The 23,016-nt window shown below is 50.4% G+C and overlaps 2 protein-coding genes across 2 annotated transcripts; both read left to right on the forward strand.

The window, feature by feature from the left end:
- Positions 1–2,464: 2,464 nt before the first annotated feature.
- lratd2b (LRAT domain containing 2b) lies at positions 2,465–3,871 on the forward strand. Its single transcript, XM_029129551.3, has 2 exons — positions 2,465–3,297; positions 3,629–3,871. Exon 1 carries the CDS (start codon positions 2,465–2,467, stop codon positions 3,287–3,289), a length of 825 nt encoding a protein of 274 aa, XP_028985384.1. The 3' UTR covers positions 3,290–3,297; positions 3,629–3,871.
- Positions 3,872–19,251: 15,380 nt separating this feature from the next.
- LOC114843723 (kelch-like protein 38) lies at positions 19,252–22,815 on the forward strand. Its single transcript, XM_029130535.3, has 5 exons — positions 19,252–20,065; positions 20,191–21,402; positions 21,479–21,620; positions 21,707–21,812; positions 21,885–22,815. Exons 2-5 carry the CDS (start codon positions 20,210–20,212, stop codon positions 22,169–22,171), a joined length of 1,728 nt encoding a protein of 575 aa, XP_028986368.1. The 5' UTR covers positions 19,252–20,065; positions 20,191–20,209; the 3' UTR covers positions 22,172–22,815.
- Positions 22,816–23,016: the final 201 nt, after the last annotated feature.

Genomic DNA, 23,016 nt, shown 5'->3' on the forward strand with positions numbered 1-23,016 from the left:
AAATGTTCAGGTTAATGGGCAAATGTGCTTAGGAACTTCACAATAATACAATAATACTGGAAATATTTAAATCCCAATATGCAAATCTTCTATACATTCTATTCCACAGAAAGCTCTTTTGTGAATGATCCGTAAACAAGTTCCTAACCATCTGCAGGAATGCTCTTATGTGATTAAATCTTGCTCCTTGTGAAGGGTCTTTGTTCCACTGGGGAAACAAACAAAGGCTGTGTTGAGATGAAACTAGGTGAAGCTAATCTTTTAATAACCTTGCATCAGACATGAACAAAAAAAACATTTAATTGCCCTTTCCAATGAAAGAGTGTGTCACACAGCATTAAGAGCACTTTGCCAGTGAAGATATTCACTGGCAACAAATGATCAAGCTAATGTTGATTCATTCATTTCCCCACTCTGCTTCGCTTTGAATTAGCATTCTGACAATCTAATCTTGTTTACTGCGTGTTATGTCACCAGTAATTTCACAACAACAGTTCAATTTGTGGAAACACAGCCATCAGCATTGAAATCAACATATCGCAGACACAGCCAATGGGCTGTTTCTTCTGAAAGACAGGAGGCTGTAAATATCCTCAAACAGTCGGTCCCAATCACGGAGACGACGACAAACCAACCGTTTGCCCATAGATGTTTGCGTTCATCTGGTGAGGCTTGATCTGCTCAAGTGCTTCTGGGGGTAATGGTTGTCTGAGACCACGTAAGCCTCGATATCTGGCTTGTCTGCGGAGGATTCTACCTTTGGCTGGAAGTGAACGTAGCTTGACTCTGGCTCAGGAGCTGTGGCTGGGGTGTTTCCAGGGCTGGATAGAGGAGGAGGAGGAGGAGAACAGCAGGGCTCAGATTAAACTGGCAAACGCGCGATGGATTCAGGTGTCATGTTCCTCTCCCGCTGCTAAATTCAACAGCTCGACACTCCCATTAGAACTGTAGTCTGTCCCTGTGTACTTCTGCCAAAGATGATACACTCCATATAAGTGGCTGTCCACATGACCTCCCACCCCTACTGCACCAAAGAGAACCACTTCCCTCAGAGAAGACTTGAGTCGGTGCATGTGATGCCACAGCTTCACAGTAAGTGAGTAGAGGATAAAATAAAAGCTGATCATGATTTGTCATGAATTTTCAATAGACCTTTGTCAAAAATGAGACACTGGTTGTTTCCAGTCTAGTTTCTCCCACCGGTTACTGGTGCACGGTATTAGTCACAGGTCGTGTGTTTGTTGCTACGACAAGTGAAACAAGGGGCTTCTGTGGAAAAGTGGAAAAAAAGTCCAGTAAAAAAGTGCAGCAATCAATGTTGTGATGTCCCGGCTGCATCTGTGTAGCTCAAGACGATTGAGGCTAAATGTCAAACTCACTACAAAGTTGACATTTTTCTCTGTGGAATAAACAAAGAACAATATAACTCTGTGAGGTCAGTTCGGGGTTAGACTTCAAGCAATGATACCACCTTCAAGTCAGCTGAAAACTGTTACTGAGTAAAAACGCCTATGGACAGTTGTAATAATAAAGAAACCAATCATCCTCTAATCTGAAATTGTTATTATCCAGATTATTTACTTAAACAACATTGAGTGTAAAGGTTTAAGACACATGTTTAAATGTATTAATGTATTAAACAGCTCTCTTTCTCTCTCGTGCGAATGAAAAATGTGCTCGTGTTTACGACAGGCTGGAGACTGGATATGCAAATGAGGCGGGATAGGAAAGGCGCACTGTCCCTTTAAACGGCAACACCTCCCAGCAGTCGCTCGATGCGGGCTGAGTTTCGCCTCGGCAAACACTGGGGCTCGCGCAACAGCCCGAACAGCGGAACGGAGGAAAGCACGTTGACGGCCGCCTCCGTAGGACGGTGCGGGTCTGCCAGCGCGGTCTCAAATCCCGTTTGCCTCGCTCATGTCACGGGGAGACGGCGTGAGGAGCGTCGAGCCAAATTGCAGGTGAGTGCGCGCGCTGTCCCACGAGCGTCCCGCGGACTAGGCTGAAGAGACGGGTCCTGGGCGTAATTCCAGAGTGCACGCGAAACGTGACGGCTGGAGTGCGGATTGTATCGCATGACACCGTGCGTAAACGGATAATTGTACTCAAGTAACAGCTGTGTAGTCAGAAATGTTAGTTTCGCAGGAACTATGAGCCAACAGGTGTGACCTGAAACACCTGTTGGGAATGTAAACGATGCGTAATAGTTTGACTTGCAGATGCACCTGTAGCTCCTTCATTGAACCGTGTTTCTTCCTACACACGCAGGCGCCACCGCGTTCTCCCGGGACATAAGCTGGACATGGATTACCGGCGCGCCTCTTCACCTGTTGGGATTTAGTTAAAACGCGGCTCAGCCGTCGGCTCCCTCTTCCGTCTCCTCGCGGCCGAAGCGGAGTGCGCCAAGAACAGGTGGTTCCTGTTTCTGTGTTCCGCTCTGCGCCTTCGTCCGCCTGTCACGTTTATGGGGAACCAGGTGGAGAAACTAACGCATTTAAACTACGCAGAGGTGCCGACGTCGGACCCGAATGGGTTCGACCCGGACGACGACGGACCGCGCATCGGCGTCTCGTACATCTTCTCCAACGACGACGACGACGAGCAGGACGACAATTTCGACCACTTTCCCGCCGACGGTCGCGCGGCGAACCACGAGGAGAAGCCTTTCGACCCGCGCGACGAGCTGGCGTGCGCCGTTTACTACCGGGATGAGTGCGTCTACGAGCGCAGCGTCGGGGCCGCGACGCACTCCGCGGAGAGTCTGCTGAACAAGTGCCGCCCCGGAGACCTGCTGGAGTTCGTGGCCACGGGGCAGTATCCGCACTGGGCTGTTTACGTCGGGGACTTCCAGGTGGTGCACCTGCACCGCGCTGAGATCAAGAACAACTTTCTCACCGAAGTCAGTCAGGGCAAAAAAGGCAGGATCGTCAACGGCCTCTACAGGTACCGCGCGCTCCCGCCGGAGGTGATCGCGCGTAACGCTCTGGACCACGTGGGGTCCAGGGACCGCGAGCTGTACTGGAGGAACTCGGAGTGTTTCGCCGCCTGGTGCCGCTTCGGCAAACGGGAGTTCAAAATCGGGGGGGAGATACGCATTGGCAAGCAGCCGTACCGGCTAAAGTTGCTCTTCTCGGAGAAGAAGAGTCACGTCCTGGAGTTTCAGAGCTTGGAGGACGTGATCATGGAAAAGCGGAGGAACGATCAGCTCGGCAAAGGCGCGGTGTCTCAAGAGCTCGCCAACCACCTGAACGCGACGCAGGAAATCAGGGAGGAGCGTTACGTCAACTGAGACTGGCGGTGAGAGTCTGAAAACGGTGTTGCGCTCAAAAGCGAGACCTTGTGTGTTAGTGCTGAAGCATTCGCTTCACACACAAACGGAGACTGCATCATCACTGGAAGGTATAATTAATAATAATATTAATGTTTTCTCCTAAAATGCGAGGAGGTGACCTGACGTCTAACGTGAACCTCCCCACACCTGGCTCTATGTGAAGCATCAGCCTAAGCTGAATAGTTGCGTTGGATTTTGGAACCAAGTCAGAATGTGACTGGTTGTAATCACCTTGCTATTCCGCTAAGTCTCTGCACAGAGGAGCCTGACAATAGCGCTTATTCCTGTACAACTCAGGTGTCGGAGACCGATAGAGTGGAGAAGCAACGTGTCGACCTCGAGGATTCCCCTGTGTTGCTTTGTATGAGACCATGGCGCTGCTTTACCCACACTCTGACTGCTCTGTGGACACCGTTCACAGTTACTATATGGCTGTGTGCACTTTTCTTGATTCCCCCCCTGTCTCAACAGTTTATTTTTCTGGAGAGTAATTTGTTTGTATGACAGAATATGGAAATAAATCTATATTTGAACAGTAAAGTTCTCCTCTCCTGTCAGTGCAGTTTAATGAACATATCGAACCGGTATGACGGGTATGTGGGGGGGGTCCCCTGAGAACCGGAGCTTCCATCAGCTTTCAAAGAGGCCTGTATCAAAGGGGGTTCCACCTGGTCAGTGCATGTTTTGCTGTTTTCGGTTCTGCTTATTGGAGATAACTCGTTTGAAAGTTTAGCCACAGGCTAAACTCCTTTTATTCCAATACCGCTATAATTGCAGCTTGGCATTAAACTAAGTGAAGGCACGCTTCTCTACTTTAACACTAACAGACTCAGGTTTATCATAAAACACGAGAACTCATAGATAACCTTGCCTCGTTAAGAATTTAATATTACAACTGATGGAAAAGAAGCGGTGAATGGAATAAGGTGTCGACAGGTGCAGACCTGATATTTTAAATGTCAGTTTCTAAGTAATGTCAAGTGATAAATGCCTGTGAAACACTTTGCAGCATGTTCACATACAGAGGCTGCAGCGGAAATTGCAGCAGGCTTTGAGGTTGTTTTGAGCTGCTCGCCGTCTGCCTTCTTCCCTCGGTTTCACAGGAAGCTGATGACTCTTTTATGGCTGCTCGCTAGATGACTTTACCTGCCTGTTTGTCCCTCTGGTGCGTTTGCATTAAGACGATGCCGCCGTCGTCTGTCCTGCAGGTAAGAGCGAATCGAGTTTCGTCGTCGGCCACACAAAAGCACAAGAAAGCTGCTTGGACACGTTTCATCCGATGGCATTTTCGCTCCTCTGTGGTCCAACAGTGAAATATGAATTGTATTTAAACTGTATGTGCAACGTAACTCCTATAGAGAAGGTTTAAATCACTCCCTTGGATTTTGTTCCTATTAAAAAAAATGACGTCTACATTTAGTCTTGCATAGCGCGTCCTTCGGGGCTAATGAACATTTAATGTTTCGCTTGCGAAGCTCGTTTTTAAAAAAAATTATTTTAGTCTGTTGCACGTTCATTCCAGTGCATCAAGGTTGAGAGTTAAAATGAACAGCCACCGGTGTGATTTTAGTTAACGGGATTGGTTTCAATGCCTTCTACCATGGTAGCGAACGTGTAAAACCCGGGAACGCCTGTGCTGTGACATGTTGGCTGATTCGTGTCAGCCTCTTGGCCACTGAATGTGTCATGTTGCCTTTGAAAGATTGGAGCGAAGCCCAAAGCCTTTAGGCGACACTGGCACCGCGGCAGAGGCTGGGGACGAGCCAGGGCTCACATCAAACCTACCCTGTGTTTATAAAATGTCATTATCTACACAAACTTCCTACTTGCGCACGCCCAAACTTTTGCGGAGCGAGGAGATCGTATCCGACAGGCCCACAGGAAGTGGAGGACTGGGATCCAAGTGGGACAAACACTGTAGCTTTGAGATGGAGTTTGAGGACATTTACCAGTTTCAGGTTATATGCTTGACTGCCTAGAATCAGAAATTCACCTCAGGCTCTTTTTTTTTTTATTGCCAGTTTTCTGCCACTTGATCCTTGCAAAAAAATAACTGCTAAGGTTTTTGTTAAGATAGAAATCCTCCGTGAGTGAGGAATTGGATTCATGAATCGCTGTTGGGTAGGAGAGTGTATTTGTAAGATAAGATAACAAGAGCGATTACTAAGATTACACCAGCCTTTGATTAGCGGAGCCATCTCCAATGGCTGACGCTCTTTGGAAACCAGGCCACTTTCCAGTCTGACAAATCCTGAATGCGTCCTCACACCTATGAAATCATCTGCCACAGACAGAGACAAAGTGCTGCCGGGTTCTGGGTCACTTCCACTTCCCACTCACCTGAATCACGTTTATCCCTGTGTTTTTAGAGGCCGTTTCATTTCTTGCTGAAATACAAGTGCATAATGAAACTTCACAAGCTCTAAAATTAACTACACCGCTTTCATTAGCATTCATCGATCCACAGAGCTGCAGTTCACAACCCCCCACCTCCACAAGCTTAATCATTTATAAGGCGCCCCCCCTCGGTTTGGACTTGGGCTGCGTCGGCTGTTCGTGTCAGACTGGCGCTCTGTTGTGATTCTTGTTTCCGTGTGGGGCGGCCGTTTGCTTTTCCAGGCTCCAAGTCCGTTCCCTCAGCTGCACGGGGTTCTAAGGTCACGTTTCCCTTTTGAAAACAACGTCCCCGTATCCGGCGTTCAAAGTGTTTGTTCAATCCGGTTTGTATTTGCTGCCGCATACCAGCCGACAAACAGTGGCCCCTTCCTTCCTTAGCGGCTTCTTTCACTTTCCTTTACATATGACTGAAGCTGCCGTTAAAAGCTACACCTGGAGAACGGCAGCGTTCAGAAAGGATCGGTCCTAATGAATCATCGACCAATGATTTGAACGTTGTATCTACATGTAGAGAAAAGCATCCTTCCTTGGACAACGGGAGCTGATGAGGAATCAGCCTCTATTCTGCTTTGAGCTCCTGCGTCCGGTCAGCCGAGGCCGCCTGGTTTACATAAGCAAGAGCCAGACAACAGGAGAAGGCCTGAGGAAACCTTCAATCAGCCGACCCTGTTTCTTTGGCTGGTGATGGCTGAGTGAGAGAATAAAAGACAGACGGACGGCAGGCATGAATTATGGACTTACAGAGAGGGAGGAGAAGCTGCCGGACTTATTAAAACCCACCTAGTTGAACTGAGATGTGACTGAGTAGTGTAGCCTTCGAGCATTCAGGCCTATTTATCACTTCATTTATTTATGGCAGCCTGTCAACATTTATCTTACCCTCAATCCTCTCCCGCCCTGCGTTTAGCATTGGTGCCTATACTGAGATTGGCAGGTTAAAAATAATCTTAAATCATTTATTATAAATGTAGAATGAAAATATCTTTCTCACTTGCAGAGAATTCTGCCTGTTAGCTGAAGGTGAAACGAGCGACTTCCACTACATCTGACTTAACCCAAGGTGAGGTTGGTGCCGTTAACTCAACCTGATTAAACAGTAGCACACAGCTTCTGTGTCTGGAGTGAGCTTCACCTGGAAGCAAGAGTCGTAATCCCTGCAGAGGTTTTTTTTTGGCCAATTAATAAAGCCTCCCCTCACAGACTTCTTTTCAGAACTTCCTCCCAGGTCCCAGGGAATCAAATTAGCGCTTATCAACGTTTGTGCCCTTCTTTTAATTTTAATTTCATGTTGCTGCTCCTGTGCTCTATCAGTTTAATTGTGAGGTGTGTTTTTAAGCCCTTCAATGGAAGAACTATCAGGTAACCCATCCTAATGTGCCTTCTTTGCTTCCTGCTTATCGGCTCCTCCTTGTCATAGGATGACGCCTGTGACTCAGACCTTCGTCCTTTTTCTACTAATTATTCCCTGATTATCCTGCTGCACAGGAGAGAAGCCGTGGTGAAAGTAATGGTGCTACCAAGGATCCTTCTAGAAGTGTGCAGTTGATGCTTTGCTAAAAGCTAATACCAGATAACGCGTCTTTGTTCTGGAATTGCTGATGCCACGCGGCCACGTTTGACCGTTCTGCGTCTAGAGGCCCAGATTAACTCAGGCATAATATCTTTATTCAGGCTGTGACCACTATGGCTGAATGGAATAAAGGTCTACTCCTTTTTTTAGAAAAGGTTGCGTACAGAGTGACATTTTCCGTGTGTACCGTGCGTAAGCGTGTGTGTCGTTAAGCTAAGCTAACCTTTACTCCGCGCCCGCGTACGCGCGCGTGAGCGTTTAACCAACTTTTGCGCCGCGGCACAAATCGAGAGGTGAGATTTCTGTGACGCTCGCGTTAAAGCCCTCGCTATTTACACAGCGGTAGCTACAGTAATTCACCTGCTCCCACTGTCACGCTGGCGGCCACAGACTCTCCTCCGCCCCCACTCGTCCTGCTGCTCACCAAGTGGAAAAGCTTCCCTTTTTATTTTTTTACTTCGTCTCCAGCAGATAAGCATCCCATCGCCCTTTTGTGGCTCCGAAAGCAGGTGTGCTCGGCAGTAAACTGAATCACCTGCTGGCTTAATCAAAGATATGGAAATTGAAGCATTAGCGACACAATGACAGCGTCGCTATATGTGTGTGTGTGTGTGTGTGTGTGTGTGTGTGTGTGTGTGTGTGGGCATACCTGCGTGTGTGTGTGTGTGTGTGTGTGTGCGTGTGGAGCTAGCGGGTGGTGGAGTAGCAGAGGTCTGGCCCTTCAGGCTAGATGCAGGCTGCTGATAATGAGGCGCCGTTGAAGCTAATGGAGGCAAAGCCAATTTTGGCTCACTTTGCGCCTGCGATAACGCCACATCGACCACATTGACGAGAACGCGAAGACAAGCTGTTGTGCATAAGCACTTGAAGATTTGGGGGTCGCGCAGTCTCGCCGGCCGGAGAAAGAGGGAGGTGGGAACAGCACTGGAATTTCAAATGACACCCGAGCAGCGCTGGTATTGTGGAGGGGCATGATTCAGCTCTAAAGCCACGTCCACTCTGCAGTAAAAGGCCCAATGAACCACAGGAAGCCTTTGTTTTGATATATTCATACAACCCCACATACATTTACCAACGCTGACCTGGACCAAATCTGGGCTCTGGATGTTGTTTCAAGCGGAACAGCTCAGAGGTTTACTTTGTTTCCGGAGATTTGTCACAGCAACACATCTTAGCAGGGTAATTGCAGTATCCCAGAGATGGATCAGTCTCCCATGTGTACTGCAGTTTATTGCCTCATAATTATGAGACTAATTATGAAGATGTATTATAACCCCCCATGTGCGCGGCCGTGTGTGTGTGTGTGTGTACAAACAATTCACAGAGACACAAAGCCGTGTGCACACATCCGTCAGAAGTGCTGTGGCCGATGATTAAAATCTGAACGTGAGAATGGGAGGCAGTAATGAGTTCGGCGCTGCCTCCCCCGAACTGAGCGAAGCAACGCTAATGCTACACGTTAAGGTCTGAGGTGGAGATTGATTGTCAACAAAGCTCCCGATTCCACTTTTAACCAAGCGTGTTGGGCACCAAAGAGCCAGCTAAGCTGACTTCAAATTCCAACTTCTTCCAACAGCTTTCGAATCGAAACTTTTTTATTGGGTTGAAAAATCGCCTACGCTATTGTCATCCCAATTACAGAGAACTATTTTATTGTTACTGCAGTGTTTCATTTATGAGAAGTTCTTTTTTGTAAATGAAGCTCTGGTGGAGTCCTACGCACCTGTCACCTCAAGCACCGCGAAGTGCAGTGCAGCTGCAGCCGGAGTGCGGGAGCACAATAATTACAACAAGACTCTTCTGTGTAATATCAATCAGGACACAAGAAGCAGAGAGAACGAATAGAGCTTCACACGGAGAGCATTGTATTGGTTGTCCCCTGGGCGTATTACAAGGGATTATACAATCTTACTTCGCAGGGAGCCAGGAGAGAGAAGGAGATGCGGGCTTCCTGGGGGTCTCTGGAGATCAGGAACAATGGTGGGAGAGCGCACGCAAGGACAAGGTTTATCCAACGTTGTTTATCCAACGTCTCATTTCCAAAACAGCCCGAGTTCCACGTGTGAGGGAGGGAAAAAACAACACGCACGCTGCGCCTGCCGAGCCGAAAGGGCGAGCGGAGACCTCGGCGCTGGCCTGCAGAATCTGCTTTCATTAAACTTTGACTGAAGTTCATCAAAGAGCATTCTGCCCCTTCAGCGAATCCAGCCGCGCTCGTAGCGGCGAACCAGAGATAAGCAGTGGTTTCATGATAAAGACTCCATTAGAGCAGCACGCGGAGAGGAAGAGGAGGAGGAGGAGGAGGAGGAGGAGGGGGCTCCACGTTTCTAAACAACACACGCTTCCTTCCAGGATATCCCATTCATCCCAGAAGCCTTGTAACCGTGGGAAACGCCTCAGTCGCCACATCCAGCTGATCTCCTGTAAAATTCCTAAGAATGATATGAGTTTGTCCGGTTGTTGTTGTGATTCTGGTTACTAGCACAAAGGTTATCTGCGCACCGAATCCCAGCAACGGTTCTGTAGACAGGCATGGGTGGGTGGGGGGTGGGTTGTCTGTCTGAAGCCCCGGACTGTTTATACGACAACATTCAGCAATATCCTCCTCAGGAAACAAGGCGGCGCCCCGTGGCCCCTCCAGTCGGGCCCTGGCCCTCATGAATGAAGGCTGCGCTGCCTGCTGCCAGCAGCACACCCACACGCCCTCCGCCGTCAACACTATCGCGCTCCGCCACACTCACACCACAGCACGCACATATTCAAATGTGCGTTTGCTATTTTCCCCACGACTTTTAAAAATGAATAATTCAGGCCTAATCTTCCGAGGGCGGCATGCACCGAACATGCGGCGGTCGGTTCGGCGCCGGCCGTCGCTGTCTGTGGCGGAAAATGTGCGTTGACTCGACAACGCGCGATTGTGCCTCATTGCTTTTTCACGCGCGCGCGTGGAATGTGTGATCATTCCACATCGGAGCGGCGACGCGTTGGGTGCCGGGGGTCGAGCCGAACGAGAGAGCGGGGACCCCCCCCCCCCTCACTCTCTCTCTCTCGCTCGCCCCGGTCCATTCATTAATCATATCTTTAGCCCTTTAAACCCTTCATGAGTGTTGGTGGAGTGTCGGGAAGCTCTCTAATCCTCGCGTTGCTCTTTATTCCGCCCGTGACGCTCATCCCCTCTGTGTCAGATCCTGAAACCCCCGCTAATCCCCTGGTGGCACCGCGCACGGGGCCCCAGCTGTCGGCTCCCATGCTGCGCCTCTTCACGCCCAGCTAATTTGCTGCTCTGCTTGGGATGCTATTGATGTCACCCTTTCCCATCTAGTCCAATAACTTTTCACTGCCTCCTTCCTCTCTCTGGCTTTCTCACTTCGCACCGTCCCTGTGCTGGCTGATGATGAAACTCTCAGCTGGCACTGGCTCAACACTTTTGTTTTTTTCCTCCCCTGCTGCTTTAAGAGTCAACGTCCATTCCCCCCTTGCCTACACGTTACAAATGTGCCACTGAGCTCCTTCCTCGCCGCCGAAAGCTGAATGGACGCGCGGCGGAGGAGGTGGAGATAAATGCAGCACAGAGGGCAATTCGGACTAAGCATTTGAATGATGGCACATTTTGAATCCTCAAGTTCAATTAAGAGTGCTTAACAGTGCATCAGTATGCAGGCTAGTTCTCCCAGACTTATTTTAATGAGGGGAAGGAGCGAAGAGGAAGGGGAAGGGCGGTGGGTGAGGGTGTGGGGAACGATTAGCACCGTTTCCTTTCTTCCTCAGCTCCTGTGTGAGGCTCAGTGGAGCAGTGGGTAGCGAGACGTGGACACCCACACGACCGCCGCCTGCCCGGCGTGAGTCTGTGGTCTGTGTTTACGCACAGGCAAACCACTCAGGTCTGCGTCGTCCCTAATAGCGTGGATGAAGAATTGTTCATGATCATGCACTGCATATGTACGAGACTCAAGATGTTTGTGAGCTTTGGAAATGCTGGTGTTTTGTGAGGTATTTTTGGAATTTATAACTGAAGCAAAGTGCAACAAATGACCCTGAGAAAAAAACTATTACATGTTAATGCTGCTACTTTGGCTCGTGGAAGTGTAGCAACCAACAAGCAAGAAGAAATGTGAAACGTCTCATCTGGTTTACGGAGCGCAGGGAGAGAGGTACGACCAAGTAACAGGCTGTACTGGATCAAAGCCTGGAGATAAGACACAAGGACACACGCTGGAACATGACCCGACCGGCTGCAGGCTGCGCTTCTACTGGAAGGCAAACAGGTGAGTGAGCGGGTGGAGGTCAGGGGACGGAGCTGGTGGGACAAGTGGACCGAGGCCTGAGTTTGGACAGCATATAACTGACAGACAGCTGCTTGTGATGGAAAAAAAGAGACCTCAGATATTTAGGTTTTACATCCAGGGTCAGACTTCCTGTTCATCCACATGGCCCGGCCTGTTGCGCCTCATGAATCTGAAGGGATGATCACGGATCACACTTCTGTTGAGTTAACAAATGTGAGGAAAACACAACGAGACACATGAACGGCGTCTATTGTGGAAAGTAGAAGTGGAGCGAGGAGAGGTTCGAGGTGAACAAAGGCTGAACAAACGAGAGCAGCGGAGACTGGACCCGGCGCTCCGGGCTGCGGCGCCGGGAGCCGGCATGCGGCGCTGACCCCATTCCTAGCTTCTAATGGCGTGGGCTCATCGATGTGACACGCGTTACCATCGCAGCTCTCGTCTGTGGCCCCGGCCGCGCCTTCGCCCTCCTGCCACTCATGATCAGAGGCTGTGCCTAACACGCAGGGCCCTCTGTCATCCCCGGCTCTGGACCCACTGTCACAGAGATAAAAAAGACACAGAAGTCAGTGAGAATTTTCCAACAGTCACTCTGTCCCAGCTGGGGTTTTTTAGGGCCTTTCTTTGCTCGTCTCTGCGGCTGTAGGATTATCTGGGGGGGTGGGGGGGCTATTCAAGGTCAGGATGAGCATATATATGTGTTGCTGGACTGGAACGTAGCGAGGGAGGAGGAAAAAGGGCTTAAATCAGTGTGTGAGTTTGCAAACAGTGTGAACCCTGATACAGGTGTCATATTCTATTCTGCTGAAGAGGCCGCTGGCGGAGAAGAGGCACAGAGGGAGTGGAAGCCATCATGGAGTGCATTTGAGAGAAGCGGCTCTAAAGGGTTTTGTTTATATGTGTTGTGCAGGCTGTGCAAACACGCCATTAAACTCCAAATGTGCGCTTTCTCTCTCTCTCTCTTTTGCACAAGTGTGGCGCGAGCGAGCGCCCGTCCGTTCCTGCGCGCGAACAGATAAAACCACTTACGACGCTCGTCTGCGAGACCGGCTCATAGACGACTGAACGGCCAAATGACGTCTCCATTTCGCATCAGGCTGTAATTTCACTCGTCGCTCTATGACAGACTTCTTTTTTCCCCTTTTCTGTTTTCCTTCCCATCACTTTGTTGCAGCGAAATCAACTCCAGCCTCCCCCAGTCGGAGGACGGCGCGTGCTCTGCGTTTGCTGATAAGAGTTTGTAATTTCCACCAGGCTCCCCGTGCATCCGTTTTGTTTGTGTGACCACCAAAAGCAGCGGCATTTATGATCCCAGTCAAAGCGGATCCAGACGCAGAGACGCTGCGGACGGACGCCTGAATAGAGTCTGACGGAGAATGAAAGGAGGCGACAGGCGGCGAAACAAAACCCAGTCTGTGTGAGAGGCGGCGCACAAAGTTGCTGCCACACAGAGCGTGCATGTATGTGATCTACCAGTCATTAACAATTTATATTCGGACACATATCATAAATGCATTTTCACTATTTCACTCGAATGAAGGCATTATGTGCAACAGAGTTCATGCAAAGTTTGCATGCAAAGAAGGTAATTCCTGCACAGCAGCGAGCCCAGTGACTGTGTTCTGTGAGGCTGCACGCTCCAACAGGTCCCCTCGTCCTCCTCGCGCTCCCCAGCTGATGTGAGTCTGCAGCCGTGGAGTCGAAGGCCCTACTGATTTCATGAAATGTTAGCTTCAGCAGCAGGGAACAAGAAACACATCGCTGCAGGATTTGGCTTGAGCCAAACAGTCAGTTCACGTGACGCATTAATAAGACGCAGAGGGGCCGGGTTGCTGGGAGTCGACCCCGGGGCCGGCTTTCGCCCAGGATTTCTATAGGGAGCCCCGGTTGGGGTGCAGTGTGCGATTTGCATGGCCTCCTCCAGGCGCTTTCATCCCCACCCAGCAGTGCTGCGCTGGTGCTGAAGCGGGAGCCAAAGCTGTTGCCCGGACAACTGATCGCTGGATTACAGGTCGGAGGAAGGGCTGAGACAAAGGGAGCGAGGGCAGGAGGAAATCTTTGGCTCCCGCCTGGTTCTCGAATTTCACAATTGATGAAGACAGTCTAATTGGACTGTTGTGTGTCCGGCAGCTCCCTCGTCAAAGCCATTAAAGCTCCGACATGCAACTAGTGGGAGGTGTGTAATGCTATGAAGCTAAAGTCACAGGGGTGATTGTGACCTGAATGGTCTGACGTCTCGCTCAACAGGCTTCAGGAGGCAACATCTCTGCTCAGCAGCTGTGGCTCTCAGAAGTCTAGATAAGCGTTGGAGCGAAATTCCTGCAAGAACATCTTAGAAAAAAAAAAAATTGCACACTTTTGCTTCATACTGGAGTTTGGAGTTTAATTTGATTCCGGGGCATGAGTCTGAGAAAAGGGACCTAAAAGCAGACTAAGCTCACTATTATACCACACCGGCCTGTCTTCCTGCAGGAGAGGAGACTCGCTCTGCTCTGCTCTGACGACGGTGGGCCATCATTCTTTGGGAAAGAGCGCACTCGAATCTAAAGCCTTCGGGGGGAAAGAAAGGCTTCCTCTGCTCCTGCATAATAAAGCCTGTGAGTGAGTGTGGCGTGTCTTTATTCAACATCGGGGGCTTCACACAGGCGCATAAAGCTTCAGCCGGCAGCAGAATGTGACCGTCTGATGCTCATGTGCATTAGGACTTAACCACAGACGTGTTCGAGTGCGTAGGTGCTAAAATATAAAGACAACGCACACTTCTTCAGGATAAACACAAATTCTTGGCCAGGAAATGTTATTTCCGTTATGTTTGTCATTCCTTTCCCCACAAGGAAGCAGCGTGAGATCTCCCCGCCGCCAGCGGTCCGTCTGAGCAGCGAACAGGCCGAGCTTAGCTTCAAATAGTCATTCTGATTCCACGTGTGCTTGCGCTCGGCTCCCGTCGGCCGGTGCCACACCTCACCGCTTATTGCGCCGCGCCAGGATCTCCTCCAGCCCCGTGGATGTTTTGCCTGCTCATTATTTCAAACAGGTATTGGTTCGAGCCTGCATGTAATTTCTGATAATTCCCTTTCCCCTGGTTCTGTTCCTGAATATTTTAGACACGCAACTATGCAGCTGTTAATCCATTTTTGAAGAAACCAAAGCTTCGCGAGCCCACGACCGACTCCAGACATCTCATTTCTCCACGGAGAAGCGGGGGGTTCTTCCTCCTGTGCGGTGGAAGGCTCACGGGTTCGTCGGGAGCTACTCATCTGTCCAGATGTTTGAGCGACTGGTTGTGTCCGACCGGCTGGTGACAGCGCGCGCGGCGGAAGTCTTAAAATGCACTTGTGTGTTTACATTCACTGTGCCCGGCCTTAATTAGTCACCTAAGGCTTCCAGACAGAAAAACTCAACATTCAGCTCACATCATGCAAATTTAAGCCTCTCACACAACCTCTGGAATCAGGTTTTTAAGTCTAGCAAGCTGCAAGGTTGGCGTTTAAAATCACTGTTCGTGCTGCCTGTGCCTGTTATGTCCAATTCATATTGTTCTAAACACTGATTGTCGATCTCTTTCCTCTGACTCCAGCAACGAGCTATTTGAGGTTTAGCATCTCAGTGTTTTCACTCAGTCGGCTGCTCTTAATAAGCAAACATATTCTCAGTATTTGCACTCGCTAACCCAAAGGCAAAGAGTTTTGATATCGTGTAAGAAACAAGAAATCCCATCCCACAGACGTCTTATCAGTGATCCTGAGCAACCCCTCTGCAAACGCGTTAGTTATGTAAAGCATGTTTTTGCCAATACCAGGCCTGTTTCCCACAGGGCGAACTTCAGATGTAATTAAAAAAAACAGGTGTTATGAAAACTGGCGTTCCAGTCATGATGCTGCTCAGGTATTCTGATCAAATTTAGCTAAATAAATACCAGTTACTCGGTACGAGTCCTCAGCCGCGCACTTAGAGGTCAGGGACAAACAGACACATGTAGGAATGAATCGGATTTGTCCTTTAATTGATTCCAACCAAAAGCGAATCTGTGTTAAAAAGACGACGTTCAGGTGAAAACGAGAGCCAGTACATCAGCTTTAACGCGTGTCTCTGCAGAAAAAAAAACAAAAATAAACCGTTTACAGCTGGAAGTGCCTTCACTGGAATTTTCCATTGAAACCACCGCGCAGACGTGAATATTGGTTCCTGATGCTCTGCTATCAAAACAACAGACAACGGAACAGTCATCTCACACAAGCTGCATTATCGGCCTCCAAAGTACATTCCAGCGACGCGGTGGATGGTGTTTAGAAACGCGTGGGAGGGCGATAAGGGGGAGGAATGCACAGGGAGTGTGAGAGGAATGAGGGGGGAGAGGAGAAGAAGGTGGAACAGGTTTCTGCGATAACGCGCCGAACCCGAGAAAGGACCCGCAGGACGAGACGGGGCGCTGGGAGGACGGCCCAGCCGAGAGCCGGGCATTTTAAACAGGGAAGCAACAGGAAAGCTTGCTCATGAGCACACCCTTCCATGATGAACAGGGTTAAACCAACAGCGAGCGATATTAAGCTGCTCCTGCTTGGGCGCTGGACACGGCTGGAAGCGTGATTCCCCGCGGCTGCCGTGGACTCGTTGGGCCTGTGATGCCCCTTGAACGCGTCCGCCGCCGTCAACAACCCCCCTCAGCGTCCATCTGCTTCGCTGTCTGCCTGTCGCTCAGAATACAGAAGACCCTCGTGGAGGCCTTCAAAGAGCACCTTCACCTCCAGACCCCCCCCCCAAAAAAATGTTGTCTCCCCCCTCCTCTGCCATCTCCCTCTTTCATGGTGTACATATTTCCATCTCCCTCCCTCCCCCGTCCCCCCCGATAGCGCAGGTACACCTGGCTGGCTGCTGAGGGCTGACACTTTAAAGACACTGGCTTCAGCTGCCTCTGCTGGTGGAATATCAATATCTGCTGTACACACACACACACACACACACACACACACACACACACACACACACACACACACACACACACACACACGCAAACGCACACGCACACACACACACACACGAACACACACACGCACACACACACACACACACACACACACACGCACACGCACACGCACACGCACACGCACACACACACACACACGCACACACACACAGCAACATATAGCACACATGAAAGCTGGTACACATTCACAGATCCCCCCCCCCACACACACACACACACACACACACAGAGTGGCTGACTCTATTAGAGCAGACAGACAGGGAGGCTGCGTCTGCCATGTTTGCACAGTGGCGGCGGATGAATGACCGCCACCAACAAGAGAGGAACCTTGGTAGAGCTACAGTGGAGGACACCATCAGCAAACAGAACCCCCCCCCATCCCCCCGCCGCCCCTCTTTTATTTTTGCTACCAAGCACTTTACCCCAACATGTTCTGTATTTGTTGGTTACATCAGAAGAATTTTAAGCAGCTAACTGTAAGCCCTGTAAGACCTCCTCCCAGTTTGTGCACACACACACACACACACACACACACACACACACACACACACACACACACACACACACACACACACACACACACACTCACCTTCTCCCCACACGCTCCCTTCACCTCCAACCTCCCGCTCTCTCTCCTGGCTCACGTTTGGACATCTCTCCATCAGAGCCGCGTGGCGCCGACCTGTGCAACCTCAGGAGCAGAGCCCTCGGTCAACGTGTTATCACACGATTCCCTCTGTCTGAGTGAACGGACATTTTGATTTTCGCACCATAAGTGAATGTTTGCGGCAGTAAACAAAACCCTATCTGCTGGATTAATAGCGTTGTGTGTTCAGAGGAAACGCTCCGTCACGCTGGCTTTAAAAAAAATGATCAAAATAATAAGAAAACAATTCCGGTCTCAACAGTTTATGCATCTGTTGTGTTTACTCGCTGGCTGTGAATTAAGCCTCAATAGCTTTTGGAAGTCACAGGGGACAAAGTGGGCTTTAAACCACTGTGAAATCTGCATAACATTGCCCTGACACCTAGTGGATGCCATAACGTTGGTGAGGGAGGGGGGGTTAGCAGCGCGACGCTGAAAACAGATGGATTCTCTCATCTCCATCTGTTTTCATTAGCGCAACAGTCCCGCACTCGATTTGGCTGCGAAGTGAGACGAGAAGCCGCACTTTTAATATTTCACTTCAGCCAGTGTTTGATTTGAGCACGAGGGTGTGTGGTTGCAACAGTTAACTCCACCAGTAGGTAATGGCCCTCGATCTATTTATCATATCTCAGCGTTTGATTCTATGAACAAACATGAAAGAGGAAACAAAAAGAAAGTTTACACGTTTTAAGATTAGAGCGCTGCGTTCAATCAAACAGGAAACACAAGCTGATTCTATTTGAACTCTTCCCTGAAGGACTGTGAAATATGACAGACCAGCGCTGATACAAAGCCTCTCATTCACTTTCATGTTGATTTAACACCTTAATTGGGGCGAAGGCGTCCCAGCCCAGATAACATGAATCATTATCTGGCCCGTACATAAATGACGGCTCCCCTGCGCTCTTTGTTTTCTTTAGCCACAGCGTTCAAACATGTAATTCCAATAACACTCCCATTTTATGATCAGGAGCAGTGAAGTGCTCCATGCTTAACAAAATACCACATAGTGGACGGCGCAGAGAGCAATCAAATGAAGTCGAGCACAGAATAGAAAGCAGACTCGGCGTGAGCCCACTGTCCATGTTGCTCTCAAACTGTTTTTAATTTGACCAAGGAGAGCTGTGTGCCCTTCACACACGCTCCGTACTAATCAGTCTGATCTAAATCCCTGGGGTAGAGGCTCTATTAGAGCATGTGCTCATGAGCAGATAATCATACGGCGATGTGAAGACGCAGCGACGGGTTGTGGGCGGCAACAGCAACGGCGCCGCCTTGAAACGGCCTAAACTTTTAATATAAGTTGGTGCCTAAAGGCAGATGTTAATGAGTCCTTTTGTGAAGGTGAAGGAACAGCAATAGCAGAACTCGTGGTTTACTTTGAAGGATGCAATCATAGTCTGATTATAAGCACAGAGGGTTGTAAAATGACACAGGAGTCTTGTGGGCAGACAAGCTGAGTCTACAGACTGATGAGATCGCTTTATGTGCCTCAAAAAGGGAAAATATTAATTTCTGGACCTTTTGTTTTGCTTACGGCCAGCATGAATACCCTTTGGTTACATAACACACACTGTTTATTAAGTATTTTAATTTGAAAAAAAAAACCCTGGCATCCAGAAACATCCAGAAACAAGGAGCATCCCGTTTTTCAACTTTTCTGGGGAGTGCGTTTCATGAGACCGCCACTAGATGGTGCTGTTGAGTTTTAACTGCCTGCTGCGTAGAAAGCAGCCCGTGTTGTGTGACCTCCATTTTCAGTCTCACCCAGACGGTTTCAGCTGAGCTCGTCGTGCATTCGCTGCAAACCTTACGCCCTCGTTTCTCACAGACCTTTGGGTGCTCGTATGTTCTGTGAAGTGCCGCCCGACTTCAAAATAACAAGCTGTCAACATCAATTGCCAGCACACAAGCAATTTATGGTCCAGGCTGGGGAAGCTGTTGTGCAACGCGCATAGAAGTGTAGTTGTTGTGGTAGTTTAAGCAGCTATATATGTCTGATATGCTGAGCTCTGTAAACAAGCACGAGCACAAGAAGAAAGAACACAGTCTTGCTGCTTTTAGTTGCTGGCGTTGAAAGAGACAGACTTGCAAGGTTTGGTCCTTTGAGTCGCATCCAGCTTCACAGAACGAATGGTGTCCACAGTGAAAGCTGGGCCAACGGTGAAAAGGCTTTAGGTATTTCAGAGAGCGTGAAGCAAATGAGATGAAAGTCAACACGAACACATGAAGCCAATAAGGTGAGTAAGAACGGTGCAGGAAATGTGGATAACACCATTAAACAAAGCCTTATCATGAAACTACTGTAAAGGCTATTCTCTGAGCTGTGGTCAGTGTGTTTGAAACGTGGCTGCTCCTTCCTGCCTCGCATCTGCATCGCCACGGTAACCTGATCCCGTTCCTGCAGCCGGTGTTGTTTTTACTGCTGCCATCACAAACCAGACAGGGCTGAAGATGATGGAGAAAGGAGAAACGCAAGGCGGTGGGAGAAGGGAAACGGGGGAGAGAACGTGATACGAGGAGGGAGGACAGAGATGAAGTGATGGAGCGAGGCAGACATTGAGAAAGCGCTCCGCCGCGTCACATGCACCGCGGCAGCGTTGCCAAAGAGAGCCTCTATTTTTAGGGTTAGGAATGCACACAGAGGCCTCGTGGAGAGGGACCATAACAACAAGGAGCACGCAGCAGCCCACTGTGGAGCAGTCAGACCAGACGCAGAGCATCCGCGTGAGAGGGGAGACGCCGGAGACACAGGAAGAGAAGGAGAGAGAACGATTTTCTGCTGACGTGCTTAAATTCAAAGCCTGCGTTCAGAGGGAACGTCCTGTTTAAGGAGCGAGAAGAGGAACAGGTCAGTGACGTGTTCATTCAAATGAGTGGAAAGGCCAGTGACAATTTATTCAAACACTCCAAAAACGACAACATTAACAATTATATGTTATAGCTAAAAGTCATGCTTTCCTAAATGCACCAAAGGCTGAACATCCGATGGTTCATGGAGCGAGCGGCAGCAGACGTCCTCCACTATGAAGACGAGGAGCTGTCGTCCGGGCTGCTGCTGCAGCTCAACCGGCTGCGGCAGGAGGGCGTCCTGACCGACGTGCTGCTGTGCTCGGAGGACGCGGCGCTGCCGTGCCACCGCGCCGTGCTGGTCTGCAGCAGCCCCTACTTCAGAGCCATGTTCTGCAGCGGCTTCGTGGAGCGGCGCCGGACCCGTGTCGCCCTGCGGTCCGTCCCGCCCGCCGTCCTCCGCAGCATCGTGGACTACGTCTACACCGGGCGCGTCAGCATCAGCGCCGACACCGTGCTGCCGCTGATGCAGGCGGCGTCCATGTTGCAATATGGCCGCCTGTTCGAGGCCTGCTCGCGCCTCCTGCAGCAGCAGATGAGCCCGGACAACTGTCTGAGCATGATGAGGCTGTCGGAGATGGTGAACTGCCGCAGTCTGAGAGGCCGCGCCAAAGAAATGGCCGCGAGGAGCTTCTCCGACGTGTCGGCCTCCGAGGACCTGCGCGAGCTGTCCTTGGCGGAGCTCACGGGCTTCCTGGAGGACGACGGCCTGTGCGCGGGCGAGGAGCAGGTCTTCGAGACGCTCGTCTCCTGGGTCCATCACGACCCGTTATCCAGGCGCGGCGCCGTCAGCGACCTCTCCAAGAGGGTCCGCCTCCGGCACCTCCACCCCACCTACCTCTTCCAGTTCATCGCCAACGACCCTCTGATCCAGTCCTCCGCCCTCTGCACCGAGCTCATCGACTCCGCCCGGCGCCTCATGTTCTCCGGCGGCGGCGCCGAGGCTCCGCGGGGGGCGCCGCGGCGCCGCGGATACCGCGACGCGCTGGTGGTGGTGGGCGGGCGCAAGAACGGCGAGCAGACGTCGAGGGAGGCGCTGGTCTTCGACGAGGGCGCTCGGACGTGGCGGCGGCTCGCCAAGCTGCCCCTCCGCCTCTACAGGGCCTCCTACGTGGGCCTCCACAGCGTGCTGTATGTGATCGGAGGCCTCGCCGCCGCCGCAGGGTCCCCGCGGGTCAGCGCCGCCGTCTACACCCTCTCCCTCAGGACCAACCAGTGGAGGACGGCGGAGCCCATGCTGGAGCCTCGTTTCGCCCACCAGGCCGTCCCCTACCTCCACTTCATCTTCGTGCTCGGGGGCCTCGGGCCCGACAGGCGTCTGACGGCCGGCGTGGAGAGGTAAAACGCGGTGCACGTGGTAAAAAGGCGCAGAAAGGCCGCTGTAATGACGTGTCCCGCGCCTCAATGCTATCAGGTACAACAGCATGTTCAACCAGTGGGAGCCCGCTGCTCCGATGCCCGAGGCGGTGCTGCATCCAGCTGTGGCCGCCGTCAACCAGAGGATCTACGTGTTCGGAGGGGAGGACTCGATGCAGAGTCCTGTCAGGATAATACAGGCGAGACGCTCTCATCTGAACCAATGAACGAACGAATGGGCGCACAAATCGCTCGCTCAGCTAATTCCCGCCCGCTGCGTCTGCAGGTCCATCACGTCACCAGGAACATGTGGTGGAAGATGGAGAACAGGACGGTGAAGAACGCGTGCGCTCCCGCCGCCGTCGTGGACGACACCATCTACATTATAGGAGGTAAATGGAGCAAAGTGCTTTATGCGCTGTTGTGTTTCGCCTCCTGACGCGCGCTGGCACGCCGCTTCCCAGGATTCACCAGGAGAGTGATCGCGTACGACCCCAAGGCCAACCGCTTTGCCGCGTGCGCCGGCCTGAAGGCGCGGAGGATGCACCACGCCGCCGCCGCGCTCCACGACCGGCTCTACGTCACCGGCGGCCGCCGCATCGGCGCCCGCGACGTCGTCGAGGACTCGGACGGCGTCGAGTGCTACGACCCAAAGACGGACGCGTGGTCGTCTGCAGGGACGCTGCCGTTTAAGCTGTTCGACCACGGCTCCCTGACCGTGACCATGACTGGGCTGGACCCGGGGGTTTAATCATCATCGCTCAAATGTGCACGTTATCTGATACTAACGTGAAAGTGGCTCAGTAAGAATATGAGAGGACGGATTTCTAAGGTTCTGTTTGACACACACACCCATGAAAAGCCCTCGTCTGCCGTCTCTCAGGCTGACGGGACTAAATCACGGGCCGTCTTTGACCCGTTTGAATCCCGGGCCTCAGCTCTGCTCCGCTGTTAGCTCTGAACTCGCTGAATCGCTGTTTTGATGACAGCGATATCGTGATAATATGGATGCCATGGATTTAATAGAGCAATAAGTGTAAACAAACCTTTTGTACAAAACAGCTTTCGGCTGCATTATTATTATTATTATTATTATTATTATTATTATTATTATTATTATTATTATTATTATTATCATTATTATTATTATCATCATTATTATTATTATTATTATTATTATTATTATTATTATTATTATTATTATTATTATTATTATTATCGTCATTTTATTTGCATATTTTTGCAGTTTATTTGTTTCACCTTTGTTTGAGATTCTGCCTCACTTAGTTTTGCATCATTACAATGTGTCAGTTTGTTGAAATCAGGAATAACTGTTCTCGGTAGAACCGTCTCTTTGTTATTCAGTTAAATAAAGTTTGACCTCTTTTTACAGTACATATGTTTTTTCTATTGTATAGAAACCAATATAAAAGCACCGGGCCTCTCTACAACTGTGTCTCTATCTGGACAGTGAGTCTTGGCCAGTCGACAGTGAATGCAATCTGAGCAGAACATGTGTCCTGCAGGTCTTATCATGAGTCTCTGACCTCACATTCCTGTTGTTGAGGATGCGTGTCCAGGCACAGACCCAGAGGA

Source organism: Betta splendens, chromosome 16 (assembly GCF_900634795.4).
Source record: "Betta splendens chromosome 16, fBetSpl5.4, whole genome shotgun sequence".
Lineage (NCBI taxonomy): Eukaryota > Metazoa > Chordata > Actinopteri > Anabantiformes > Osphronemidae > Betta > Betta splendens.

Excerpts from the sequence above, each read along its gene's own strand:
- lratd2b (XM_029129551.3), top strand. The coding sequence starts at position 2,465 with ATGGGGAACCAGGTGGAGAAACTAACGCATTTAAACTACGCAGAGGTG.
- LOC114843723 (XM_029130535.3), top strand. The coding sequence starts at position 20,210 with ATGGAGCGAGCGGCAGCAGACGTCCTCCACTATGAAGACGAGGAGCTG. Across the intron at positions 21,403-21,478 it reads CTGACGGCCGGCGTGGAGAG|GTACAACAGCATGTTCAACC; the intron begins GTAAAACGCGGT and ends CAATGCTATCAG. Across the intron at positions 21,813-21,884 it reads CACCATCTACATTATAGGAG|GATTCACCAGGAGAGTGATC; the intron begins GTAAATGGAGCA and ends GCCGCTTCCCAG.